The following is a 14160-nucleotide window of genomic DNA, read 5'->3' as shown; positions in this document are numbered from 1 at the left end:
ATATATTGTTTCTGTTTCGAATGTGCATAAGAATAAACATTTATCAATACATTTGATGTTCATATTTTTTTCAGTGAACTTTACATGTAAAGATAAATATTCGACTTTAGAGACAAAATTGAGGTATCATCGGTGGTATGAAATTTTCTATTTACACACGTGTATATGTACAGTTTTGATATATTTTTTATATACATTGTTTATTTATGTGAGCATCGTTGAAGTGACACTCACATGTTGGATGTGATTAAATACATAAAAATTGTACACGGTAGATTCAACAATATAAATATATTTTCTTTATTTAATTGATATGATTTCTTATCTTAAATAATTTTCCTAATATATTCTTCCTTGTTGAGATGATATTTAATATTTAATTATGGTTTTGCCTTTATAGATAATTATGTTAAGATTTTATTGTGATAGAATATCTTTCTTAAATCTAATTTCATTCTTGATAAGATTATGTGGAATATTGAGTTTGTCTTTTCTAGATATTATATTTATGATAAAGATCTTGAAGATATGATATTATTGATTTAACTCTTGATTTCTTTATTTTCTAGATTTCCTTGTGAGATGAGGTGAATTATAAATAAGAGAATTATCCTCATGCAAAGGGGGAAGTACGTGGGAGCTTAAGAGAGAGAGGAAGAGAATAGAGAGAGAGAAGAGTTATTTTTCGTGGAGATTTTCGTGAGGATTTTTTCGTGAATTGTTTTTCGTGGAAGAGTTTTTCGTGGAGGAGAGATTTTCGTAGGAGCTTTTTCGATATATTGATCGTGTGTTTTTCACTCTTCACTTGAAAGTTTTCATTGCTGCATATTGTGTGCACTTTGCTCGTCATGAATTTCTGAGAAAAATATACTACAAAGACGTTGCTGTTTTGAAAAGTGCAGATATCGAGTGTTGCCTTGAATGTTAGGAACATCTGCAGACAACATCCGTAACGAAGTTGGCTGAAGATCGTTTTCGTGGAATCCCTTTTGGTATCACGTTTTTAGCTTTCTTGTTTAAGTTTTATTCTGGTTATTTGTTTTAGAAAGCATTTGTTTTCTCAACTTGTTGAGGAAATTGATTTTTGTTATAATCACTAGTGATAGGTTTTTGTGTAAACGATTTGGTTTTCTAGTGATTAATTTTTGCCATAAGGCACCGCACAAGTATTTATACTTGTGCATGTGTGCATATTTAATCTTGTCCATTTATTTATTTTAAGCGAATTTGTGTTACAAACTTTAATATTCTGCTGTNAATACACACACACACATTATTACCAGAAACGTAAGAAAAATTTAATTTAACAAATAGATAGCATCACCTGATCTTTAAAGATTCTGTTTGACTTAATGCAATGCTTCATATCTTATGAGTAATTTTAATATATTAATCTGTCTCTGATTTCTTTCATGAATTATACATGTTTTTGTCATTTTCCATTTATTTATTTATATATTTATTTACTTAATTTCTTCGGTGAGGATGGCTTAAAATTTTTGAAAAATCGAATTATTATCTTTTTACTAAAATTAATATAGATTGTTATATAACTTTATTTTTTTAAAATTATATAATAACTCAAATGTCACGGTTTGATCACTCTCATAATAAAGTCAATTATTGCACTTCAACCACTCGTATAATTGTTTTTTTTAAAAAAAAATATTTTCTTAACTTATAATTCAATTCTTCTATATCTTGAGCCGTTGGATTGGGGGTTAGATCAATTATGGCTAGATCTACAGTTATATCTAATTTGTTTCCTTGAGTGGGTTTATATTAACAATCACGGAAATATAAATAATTGAATGTTTGCAAGTTTTAACATATTACAAATTTTTACTCATTAAATTAGTAGAAAGTAATCAGTAATTCGATCCATGTTCTTGTTATTGGAATAAATTAGACAAGGGATCAAGCAATCTTGCTGATTTTCTCAATCTAATAAATGAGGAGTCTACGTTAAAATTGTCTGTCATATGCCTGATCATCGAGTATGAATCAAACAAGGATAAATTTATAAGAGAAAAAAGTATTTTTAGTCATATATATTTAATTACTTCTTGGTGATTTTGATTTTGTATGTTATCGATTTTCATTCTTAGTCCTTCATATTTCATTTTTTGGCAATTTAGCATTTTTTACCGGGAGTGCTGATTTGACACTCATTGCACAAGTAAACACCATTTTATGGCAAAAATACTAAAATGTTGTCTGATCCAATTTATTTCAACTTTCATATGCTATTAAATTTCAATATGTACGATTTTTTATATCTTTATTGATGATTGGCTTTATCATCGATATTTTACAGCAACTGAAACCTCATCTGATGCTCATGCTCGAGCTATAACCCTAGCTGGGCAACTCAATATTTTTTTTATCTATGGGAGCCCCTTAGAGAAAGAAAGAGACATGAAAATGGAGAAATGGACATTTACATAACCTCTGTTTTCCTTGGGTATTGGAACATTAATATCGTCTCTAATTCTGATATATTTTAATACATATTTTTAATACACATCTAAAATTATTTGGTTTTAATTATTTTAATTTCGTACTTTAAAATAGTTATTTCTAATTCTTACCAAATAAATTCAGGTTCTCAAAGCTAGGGATATTATCGACAGTAGAAAAATGATAAGATTGATATCTAAGGGATATGAGACAGCACAAACAGTTAGGCATGCACCTCAGCTCCCAGTCTCATGGTTCTAACTGCCCGATCCATTNAAAAAAAAAAAAAAAAAAAAAAAAAAAAAAAAAAAAAAAAAAAGTTGCGATTTGGCATGTGTGTGTGTGTGTGTGTATATAATTCAATACTAATATAAAATAATAATTTTAAAAATATAATTCCATTTTATTATCTACACTCCAAAATGGGTACAAGCCAAATTATTATCAATTATAAAATATACTTGGAGAGTGTTAATTTTCAAAAAAGAAGCTTGATCAAGGTTTTTTCAACAAAATTTCCTCAATTTTCAATCTTTTAAAAATAATACATATTTAATAAAAATGAAAATAAAACACATGAATGGAAATGAAATAAAATTATTAATTTGTTATCGATTATATGATTAATCTTTTTTTTTTCTGTCTTAATTAATATATTAATACATTTTTAAAAAAATAAATATTTGATTGAATAAAATTTAATATAATGGGAATTGTAAATGATAATACCATTAGTTCATTATAAAAAAATAAAAATTAAAGTATTTTTTTTGTCATTATTATTATTATTATTATATCATAAAATTATTATTATTTTATTTTAAAAACTCATGTATTTTTCCAATATGACGGATTTGGATCCAACTTGAATCGAGCTCTGTCATGAGAAATGGGCCCCTAAAGACACTTGAAATTGGGCAATCATCTATATATTAAATTTTATAGATATATAAAATAATATTTATGTGAAATATTTAGAGATTATTTTAAAATTAGAAAAAATTTGCAATGATATTTTATGTTAGCGGTGATATGATATTTTTAAAAAAAAAAAAAAATTTCAAAAGTCTCATGCACCTACTTAGACAGATTCGTCCTCGACTCCCTCGAATCGTTTACTTTGCGTAAGTAATGTGTGTTAATAATATCAGCCAGTAGTTGTCTTTCTTGTATTTGTACTTACCATTTGCTTGACAATGGAGTTTGATGTGTCATTACATTTGTTGCATGTATACCTAGTTTCCTATTACTTTGTGCTTCTATTTACTGATATTTTTTGTACATGCCCATTGCTTGTAAGTTTGGTTGACGACATGTGACGTTGATCTAAGCATTGTCCATGGGCTGTAATCCAACTCTCTGATGAACTTGACGCTTATGCATTGGTGTCCGTCAAGGCAGTACGCAACACAAGTAAATCAGCTTACTCTATGTTTGGACTTATGTACAACATTCACTCAAAACACTTTTCTCGTTCCTAGGATTTATGTATTACGCTTATGTCGCACCTCTTTCCCGCATACACTTTTATGCACTGCACTTCATTCAGACCCTTTTTCACACATATATTTTTATTTATTGTGCTTGTATGTGGTGGCTTCGCTTTATGTTTGGTGACTGTTGGTTTGATATTGTGATTGTTGGATGTTGGTCGAGAACTGGAGATGAGTTTGTATGTGGTGTTGGATGTTGAAGGGGATTTTCTTATATCTTGAGCTAATTAAGCTCACTCCTTACTCTTCTTCCAATAAAGCCATAAATTGGATTAACAACTCGTCACTTATGATTATTTCTTTAATTGATGTCATAATGAATCAAAACATATCCAATCCCATAAAAGTGGTCTAATGACCAACTTCATAATTAAAAAATTTCCACCTATAGAACTTAACATATATTACAGTGGCACTTATAAGATACTCGATGCAGGTAATTTAAAATGACATTCTCATCTCTTTCTATTTGTCTTTTCATTTATTATTTTTGGAATTGGCCGCACAAACCTAACTTCCCCCTAACATCATCCTCTTATATGATTTTCCATGTAGCTCGGAGGCCCACCCCATTGGTTACCACTACGCAAATAAAAAAAAAATTCACAAAAATGGCTATAGAACCTACTTTCTCCATAATTTTCATAAAACTCACTAAACATAACAATAACATCAAACAGAATTGTATGCACAAGTGGCCGCATGGCCAACTTTCCACTTGATAAAATCTATTTTCAGGTAGCCAGTAGGTCCATACGTTAAATTGTTACCGTTCAAATAATAAATCAATTCACAAAAGTGGTTCTAGAACCTACTTTATCAACAATATTTTGCAATATTCAAGTAATAATAACAAAAATAAAAATATATGCCAAATTGACTATAAAGCCAACTTCCCGCTCGATAAAACCTCTATGTTTGCTTTACTCATTCCTTTGTTCGTTCTCTTCTCTCATACTTGGAAAGTATGACTTCAAATATTTGTCATTTATATATCTGTCTCATATCCTTTCTCAAGTGTTTTGCCTTATCTGGTCCAGAATATGATACATCCTTTAAGTGGAGGTGCATCCTTGATCCTCAAGGAGATAATTCCCTAGAAGATGACTCCTTATGGTACCATTTCCTTCCTTCATTATCAACTTGATTATTTTGATTTTAATTCGTGGTTCCTTTCGAGAAGTATCGGTTCTTCGGCCTAAAAGTCATGGACTCCCACATAACTCTCCTATCCATTTCGACAAGAAACCATCTTTTGGTCAGGACTCCCCGTTTCAACGCCTTCAATTTGCTATTGCTTTTTTATCTTGAGAAATAATTGCTTTAAATATTTATCCTTCATGCACTATTTTGTATGGTTGGCCAACAAAAATTGATAGTCAACTAATGCAAATTAATTTTTGAATTTTTTCGACAAAAGATTTTTAGAGCCCTCAAACTTCCCCAATTTAATTGCTGTGTTGGGATGATATTAGATGTTTGGGACGTGGTGATGAGTTGGTGGTACCCTGAACCTACCACCTTCTTCCAATTCTAATAAAAGCAATGAGTTGGCCTAAAAAACTCTTTGTTTCTGAATATTTCTTCAATTTATTTCATAATGAATCAAAACACATCCAACTTGATAAAAAGTGGCATCATGGCCTACTTTACACAAAATCTTCAAACATAAAATTCCAGTACATACCACAGTAGCCAATATCTATTCACGCGGAATGACAATTGAAGAAACCATGAAATACTTATAAAATTTGAATATGTTCCCTTGGGAGAAGGGGAATCCCTCCACTCTGCCCCCACTCCTCTATCCTGCCCTGGCTTATTTAGCTGAGTGACATTTTTCATATATTGACAAAGTTTCATGCCAATTGTGTCGACACTTGACTGACCTCATGTAGAACATTCTGCCCCATTTGCATGCCACCATCATCAGAATCTACACCATTGCTGTTGGCTCTTGTTTCTTCATCTCCACTATTATCATCTTATAGATAATCCTTAGCGTCATCGTTAGCCACAGAATTTGGCCTTTCCTCTTCTCTTCTCCCCTCAGTTTCTCATCTCCAATCTGCCTCAGAAACACATTTTAATCAACTGCACCACCAGAACACAGCTCAAACTGCTCTCGACCTATCGTCTCAAAGGTCTCATATTGCTTTCACATGTAACTTATCCACTATCACCTCCCAATTCCAGATACCCAACTCCATATCCTCCAGGCAATGGTAGTTATATGGATTACGTGAATCGTTTCTCTTAGCTTCTACTCAAACTCTTCCACAGTGTTAAAAGTGTACACATTTGATCAGAAAGCTCGTTAAGAACTCAGGGTATGGTTGAATTGAAAGTTGAAACTGTATCCTCTTCAAGGCAACTGGAGATTGTTCATCCACACCGATGAAAACGATCGCAGAAGCCAAGATGATGGTTTTGAAGTCTGAAACGATGATATTGTGTGGCCAATCAGCTCGCCTATCTACGAAGCTGCTGTTTATTGTACACTCAATACCAGGATCCAAGTCTTACTGGGTGCATGAGTGAATAAACTTTTAAAAGAAAATTTGGGTTTCCAATATGACACTCAGACCTCATTTTTGTACACTTTGTATACCTGTACGGTTTGTTATCCTTATTCTGTCAAGTTTTTGTCCGCTTCACAGAATTAGGCATCTTTCTTTCAAGTTTTCGAGAATATCACAAATCCACTTTACCATTGACATTGAAACAGAACCGACCATAATTAAAGTTGACAAAATCTGTGCATGAGCACATCAGTGCAACTGTGGAGTGACAAATTTGATCTGTTGAGTTGCTACACATAATAAATTCATGGCACAATACAATAAAATAAATGACATGAAGATACACCAGGATGTGCCTTGAATAGCAATCATTCTCTATATCTTGTTTGTGTTGAGTTTTGCTCTATAGGAAGCTCTCGATGTCGAGTTCCACGAAAGAGCAGGGGTCCGGAATATCAAAGTTATCCAACACCTGATGCCATACAAACAAATATGCATGATTTACCCTTCCTACCAGCCCAACCGAACAAAAAATAAACTCCGAAGTGATTTTACTTCTATGTTCAAGTTATGTAGACGGAAAGGATGAATTTATTTCTTGCAATTTCATAAAGGTTGAAGCTTCTGGGGAAAAAACAAGACCAATGTATGGCTGTGTTTCAAATGTTTTCTAGGAAATTTTTTCTAGAAATGTATTTTGAGAAATTGAATCTGAAAATATCATATAAGTCTATAGCATTTTGTATTGTACAGGCTAAATCAAGCCAGGAAATGTTGGTTAAAATTTAGGTTCACATCAAACATTTGAATTACTATTTATTGAGATTGCAAGTGTATAAATCGTGAGTCGTTCCATTGTGACGTGAAAGGGATTTTATATACCTGTGGGTGGACAATACCAAAAGTGCCTATTTGTTTTCCCATATAAATGACGTTCGCTTGTCTACCTGGAAGAAACTCAGGCTCCTGCAGCATGGAGATACAGTAATTATCATATTTCATATTCCTTAAAAAATTCATACAATGATCAACATTGTAAAAATAGAAACGATAACAGCAAACATACGTCTGAACTTTGAATAGAATAGCCTGTTTTGTCCCCAGGGGCCACAAATGGAGTTCCGATGACTTCCATAATTCTATCCACAAGACCGTGTATCAGCTGAAAGAAAAAAAAACAAAGAGTGAAAATTTCAGTCAAGCATTGGTGGATCCTCAAACTTAAGCTGATCGATGGAAAAAGATAGTTATTTGAACAATTAACAAAAACAGAGATCGACACAATGTGACTGTTATGGGTTTGGGTTAAGGGTAGTGGGCTGGGTCCAAATAGGGGGTAGTTACAGAAATAACAAATAAAAGAAGGGGATTGGTTATTTTGGGAGAGTAGTTTTTGTTTGGAAGTAACGTTGCTGGCAATTGCTAAGAAGAGGGAAGATAATTCTGTGAGGAATATTTTCTGCTCTAAGGGGCCATACTTTTTGTGAGAATTGATCATTATCTTCTATGTAATTTTTCTAGTTTAGTTCATTAAATTACAGTTTCTTTTAAATCGTGTTTTGAGTTTGTATTAGTGACTTCAGAATATTCATGATAAAACCATGCAACTCAGATTAAAGCTAAATAAAGTGCTTCTCAAGATATCCCAACTCCAAAGATTGGGATAAAGTAAAGCAGGATGTTGTGTAGGTACCTCGAATCCTGAGGTAGACCCACAATATAGAGCTGCAAGATAACGACGATTTGAGGCACCTACATCTTTCGTCTCGTTAAGCAGCACCACATCACCCACTTCAAAAATCTAAATCAAAACGATATATGTATATAGTTTAGAAAAGAGAAAGAAACATGACCCGATATTCTAAAACACATAAAACAGAACAATAATCATCTCTCATACATGCACATCAGCAAAATAAGAAAACCAGATTTCACAGAGGGACAGACTGACTGAACATGCCAAAGCAGACGTCTAGAATTGCTAGAAACTATAGGTTCATAATATCTAATTTATTCTAGCATTTTAATTTCCAAAGCTCTATGCAGAAAATGCTCTCGCAGCTCTGTGTTCATAGCATCAGCAAGATAAACGTGCAAGGGCCTTCTGTGTCTCTGCTTATAGAAAAAATCTCATAATTGTCATGACAAGACTTATCATCAAATTATGGCATGACAACGAACATGGAATGCAATTCAATTACCTTTATTGGTTTTGGATGGTCTTTATTGTGCCCGACTGTTTTCAATATGCCCGGCATTAGGCTCGTACGGACCACCTGAAAAATTATAAAAATGAACGGACATAGGCTAAGAGTATGTTGATTTCAGAGAGGATGACACGAACATGGACAAACACACATTAGGGGCGATGTTGAGAAGGGGGTTATCCTCCGCAGTACTATAAATCGGACAATAAAATTGGGAGTCGGATAACAATTTTCTCATGAAAAAATATCAAAGGTCAGTGAGAAGTCCAATTGCTATTGAAATTTGAGGCGCTTATTGAATTCCGTGCAATACAGAATAGGGCAGAAAATTAGAAACAGTAAACTATTGATGAATCATACAGCATGCATGCAGCGCAAAATTAAAGTATAACTGATATTTTAAAACTCAATTAACAGAAAGCATATTACGTTAAGATTAGATATTTAAGAAAAAGATGTGCAGATTACTGGGATATTTTGAAACTCAATTAACAGAAAGCATATTACTGCAGGAAATGAAGGGTGAATTAGTAGGTGTTAACAAACAAATATTCATCCTTCATTTCCCCAATGGTCCTATTTTGTCCTGCATAAAATGCTAAATTTAAATGATCAGCTTAGCCCATATTGCATGGCAGAAGAAACAAACCTCAAAATCAGCGTTACGGGGATTTCCATTTATTGCTGCTGTTGCCTTGTCATCTTTCCGGTTAAGCATGGTGAAATTTTCTTTATACGAGCATAAGATCCATGTTAATACCTCTGTATAACCAACCATTGCAATCTAAAAGGGTATAATGCAAATTTGGGTCAAAAGAAAGTAAATCCAATGAAAAACAATAAGATCATGCATACAGCGGCCTACCTCTGTTCGAATAAGATCACTGAACTGATTCAATGACTGTGGCTTCAACGATGGCAGCTTCATCTTTGGAATTTCATTGTAACCATAAGCAATCGCAACATCCTTGAAGAGGGAAGATGGTAACATCACACAAAATAGAAATTAGCGGCAAAGAAAATGAACTTGTGTAAGAGACAGTAAACTCAGAGCTGATGATACCTCAGCCACATCACAAGGATGAAGAATATCACTTCTCGTTGGAGGTACAGATATAGTGAAGATGGTTTGCTTCTCTTTAGATACAGAGGGCTCAGCATGTAATTGCATTTTATTCAACAAACCTGCCACCTGAAAATCAATTTGTGAATATTAGTAGGCAATGTTTAATTTTGTTCAAAGTTTCCTAGAGTATGCATGAGCGAGTCATACAGCAAAATACTTTGTGCATTTATTGAAGAATTTCTGCCAGAAGTAGCATTCATCATGGTTGGTACTGAGCACATAACGAGTGACTATAGGGTACAATTTCTAATGTTATTTTCCAATCTCATGTATGCTTTCCTGCATTCATTTTCAATTTATGTGGCGAGACTACCTACTTGACCTTAGGTCACAAAATTAAAGGGAAAATTGATAGAAAAAATAAATATGCAAGGATAGAGTATTGATGATCAGCATTATGCAAAACCTCATGGACCGGCAACGAAACTCCAACTGTATTAGTGATGCATGATAAAGGTACAACCATCTGGTACAGAGACAGATCTGGGCATATGTATGATTTTCCATCAGGGTAAATTACTTCAACTGGCTCCACCTCAAACTTCCTTTCACAATAGACCGAAAACATGGAAACCTATACAACAAATTGTTAACAGCAGAAACACTGAAGAGAAAGAAACAGAAACCTAATGCACTGGATTCATTGAGATTAATACCATTGTGTTCAGAACAATATTTGCTTTTGTCAGATCTGTGGCTGTACACTCAATAAATACATTCTTTGTCTCCAAGCTAATGGCAGAATGTGCACCATTAATAATTGGAGGCAAAGACAAAACAGTTCTGCAGAAAAGAAATAAAGGTCTTATCAGGTCAAAACATAAATAAAATTAGTCATTAGGTATCCATATTTGTGAACAAGATCACATTTGTATACGCAAGCTACGTGTCTTTCGAATAGGAGGTAAAGTCCAAATTATAAAGGTGGCTCCAGATTTGATCGCTTGAATACCGTGCTTTAGGTTATCTGAGTAACAAAATTACCTGCTATGATCATATATAACTGGGAACACCCGTGAATTCTCAATTATATGCAAGAATTTCTTCAGTTTCATATCCGACTGCCAAATGATGTGGCAAACAATTAATTACAACCACTATAGAGTGCTCAGTCATTGCAGCAAGCAAAATACAAAATTCAATCAATTGACAAGCAATGAGCACCAGGGACTGCTGATAGGAACTAGGTGAAAATGAAAAACAAAAATCCTGGAAAAGCAACCAAAAGAGTCACCTTGTAGAATTCCATTAGCACATCTGCTCTGAAGTTCTTCGTCTAAGCCATTGCATATTACAAAAAGGTTCAGCATCATAAATGTGAGGAAGAAGTTAACAAATTTATGGCCTATTACCCTAACTTGATGCATTGGCATATATGCAAGCTTTCCAAGATTTTGTAGGTTTTCTAACTATGTATGTTCTCGAAATGTTATAAAGATGTTTTGACGTAAAGTAGCTAATTTTGACATCAGCTGCTCCATTATATTATATTTTATATAATAAAGGCTCAATAAAAACTGATTACCTGTTTCAATGGTATGAAGTTTATCTCCGGGGGTGGTAAAGCCTGAAAATCATTCAAACTCAATATATCAATAATCATTTCTCACAAAAAAGTATCAGCTTTAAAAAATAGAATAATACCTTGTAATAAACTAATAGTGCTAAGATTGGTGTTACTTTTGCAGAAAATTTAGGGGCGTTCATACGAAAAAATGAGAATAACAGGAACAAAAACGGAAACTTTACGCCTACAATTTGGAATTAATGGAAATAGATAAGACACAGAATAAACTTATTAAAAAAGTTTCACATATACATTAAGTCCAGAGCACAGACAGTTGAACATAGCATTTTCTTCAATCAGACAATTCATAGGACTGTGAATGATGCACAAATAAACAAGATAACGGCATACTTCATATGTGAAAGGGCCTTTTATTGTATCCAAATCGTGCGTGCCAATTGCAACCAAAGTTCTTCGCCTAAACAGATGCAACCACCAAACGAAGAAATTAGAAGGTGAATAAATAAATTTTCATATTAAAAAATTTACAGAAAAATCATTTTAAGCCAAACTATTGGTTCTACCATGGCAACCGTGGAATTCACTTTACAATAGAGGTAAATGAACGCAAGTAAAACATTCATCGGTTCAATTGCACTCATCCTAACATTCATCAGTTCAATTGCACTCATCCTTGGATAAATCACTGATAAGATTAAGCATATCAAGTAAGGGCTAATATAAACATGTTGAAGATAGCTTAAACCACAACTATGCTCCTCAAGCACAGAAAAAGAATATGAATATTTGTGATCTTGGTCACAAATATTATAGTGTGTTTCTCATGAGGCCAAGTGGGAATAATCTAAACAAGAAAGTCAAACACAAAAAAAAAATGAATGATCTTTTCCACTTTAGATAAGTTTACTCGTCTTAACCAGACAGACCGGGCTGGTAGAAAAAACTCGGCCCCAAAATGAGCGTATAAACAGAACTACCACACGAAATAACAACCATTAGCATAAATTATTCAATAAAAAGTAGGTATCACCATGGCATGCAGAGATCATTTTCTTGGAGAAAAAACTCAGCCAAAGACAAATTGGTAGTTAATCGGAGATCAGATAGCATTACCGGCATATATTCTGATGAAGTCGATCTTGAAGATCTATAAAACTATTATATCTAGCTTCATCGAATGTAACACCTCTTAAAACAGCGCATACAACATATGGTCGAACCAGAGACGTCTGCAATAAAGGAAAATCACAACTGGGGCAATGGCAAAAAACGACAGCAAACTAACTAATAATATTATATTTTTTTTTGCAACTTGCATACCTCTGTTCTCACATGCATTTTGAGCATAGATTCTTTACTGATGTTTGCAACATTATATGTAGGAATTGGATCAAGCCCATTGAATATGCGGAGGGCTTGTGCCAACCCCTCGAGACAAAGCAAGTCATATCTGCCACGAAATTTCAACCCCGGAGAAAAAAAAGGCACAAGTATCAACCTTTGTAGCTAAAGATTAAACAATTACACTTGACATAGAACATTTCAATGGCCAAAAATTTCATTCAAATTCCGTGGCCAAAATATTTAGAAGCTCACTGATAAATGTAATTGACAATAGTACCTATTGGCCGGCACCTCAATTTTGTAAATCACTTCTTCATCTTCGGAAGGGTCTTCTTCATCCAAATGCTTCTCTTTCCGTATAATTGCTTTTTCCGTTGTCTGTTTCCACATCAATACAAACCAAAATCACAAAATCCACTATCTCATAGTCAAGAATATACTGAACAACAAATGAAGTCATGCACTGTATGCAAATCAACATTGCATTAAACATTAACACCCAAACAAGCAATCAACTAAAAGTACAAATTTTCAAGAGAAAATGTTATTGACCCAACAGTATTGCGCAAACCGAAAATTGCCTACATAACGCTAAATACAGACCAATATTGTCCAAAATGAAGCAACATTCCATGAACTATACGCACCACGTCATCGAGCTCAATCCCGAATTTGAAGCATAAATCTTCAAACTCTTCCTCAGCTGCGATAATCAAAGATTAAAATTACACAATGTTTAATCAGCTAAAAGAGTGGCAGCATACATAAATGAATCAATTCACATGCACATAGAGAGAGAAGAATGTAGTTTCTTACTGTAAGTGCGTCCTAGGGCTTGGAAGAGGCGATCTCTGCCTACGCTAACCGTAGGCATGGCGGCGTGCGGCGGCTTTGGAGCTTATTTCCGTTGGAACAGAGATTCCCAGCACTCATCGTTTGGTTTATGTATTTACCTGTAATGGGCCGACCAACGTGCTTGCATTGAAAATGGGTCGGTCCAGTGGATTTGAATTAATGGGTCTTAAATTGAAATTAGCAACTGGCACAACTTTTAGTCCAAAATGTTTTGTGAAAGAGTGGATAAAACCTATCTTTAATATTTTATCAATATAATATAATTATTGTATATTAAATAAATATATTTCAAATCTTTATTTTCGAATAATTTATGAATATATTAGAATATTTCAAGCCAAGGTCGAACTCAACTCTTGATTCGAACTAAATTCGTGAAAAAAAATTTAAAATTTTTAAGTTTCAAATCGAACTCAAGCTCAAATATAAATAATTCGAGTCGAATTCAAGTTCTAATTTTGTTTTATCAATTTGCTTCGTTTAATGTATCATGTACTTTTTTAATTTCCACACAATACATGCACGTTTGTTAGCCGAGTTATTACAATTATGAGTAGAATATCTGTATCTAATTCTGATCCACATAAGTCTTTGGTAATGTTATCCTTTAAGAACACGAAATTAT

General features: G+C 33.4%; 1 protein-coding gene across 2 annotated transcripts; it reads right to left on the bottom strand.

Annotated features, from left to right (window-relative positions):
* Window positions 1–6645: 6645 nt before the first annotated feature.
* LOC140975082 (phenylalanine--tRNA ligase beta subunit, cytoplasmic) lies at window positions 6646–13626 on the bottom strand. Of its 2 annotated transcripts, none has more exons than XM_073438586.1 (19): window positions 13497–13626; window positions 13328–13383; window positions 12958–13058; window positions 12657–12834; window positions 12450–12565; window positions 11727–11793; window positions 11334–11375; window positions 11043–11084; window positions 10793–10869; window positions 10465–10591; window positions 10215–10382; window positions 9746–9874; window positions 9548–9649; window positions 9332–9466; window positions 8677–8751; window positions 8169–8276; window positions 7542–7637; window positions 7358–7441; window positions 6646–6947 (listed from the first exon to the last, which is right to left on the bottom strand). In XM_073438586.1, exons 1-19 carry the CDS (start codon window positions 13552–13554, stop codon window positions 6879–6881), a joined length of 1830 nt encoding a protein of 609 aa, XP_073294687.1. In that variant the 5' UTR covers window positions 13555–13626; the 3' UTR covers window positions 6646–6878. The 2 variants fall into 2 exon arrangements, with proteins under 2 accessions (XP_073294687.1, XP_073294688.1); XM_073438587.1 differs by having other exon boundaries at window positions 12657–12786.
* Window positions 13627–14160: the final 534 nt, after the last annotated feature.

The sequence above is a fragment of the Primulina huaijiensis genome, chromosome 4 (assembly GCF_012295235.1).
Source record: "Primulina huaijiensis isolate GDHJ02 chromosome 4, ASM1229523v2, whole genome shotgun sequence".
NCBI lineage: Eukaryota > Viridiplantae > Streptophyta > Magnoliopsida > Lamiales > Gesneriaceae > Primulina > Primulina huaijiensis.
Note: the sequence above shows the minus strand (reverse complement) of the source record. Positions and strands in the feature narration are given on the sequence as shown.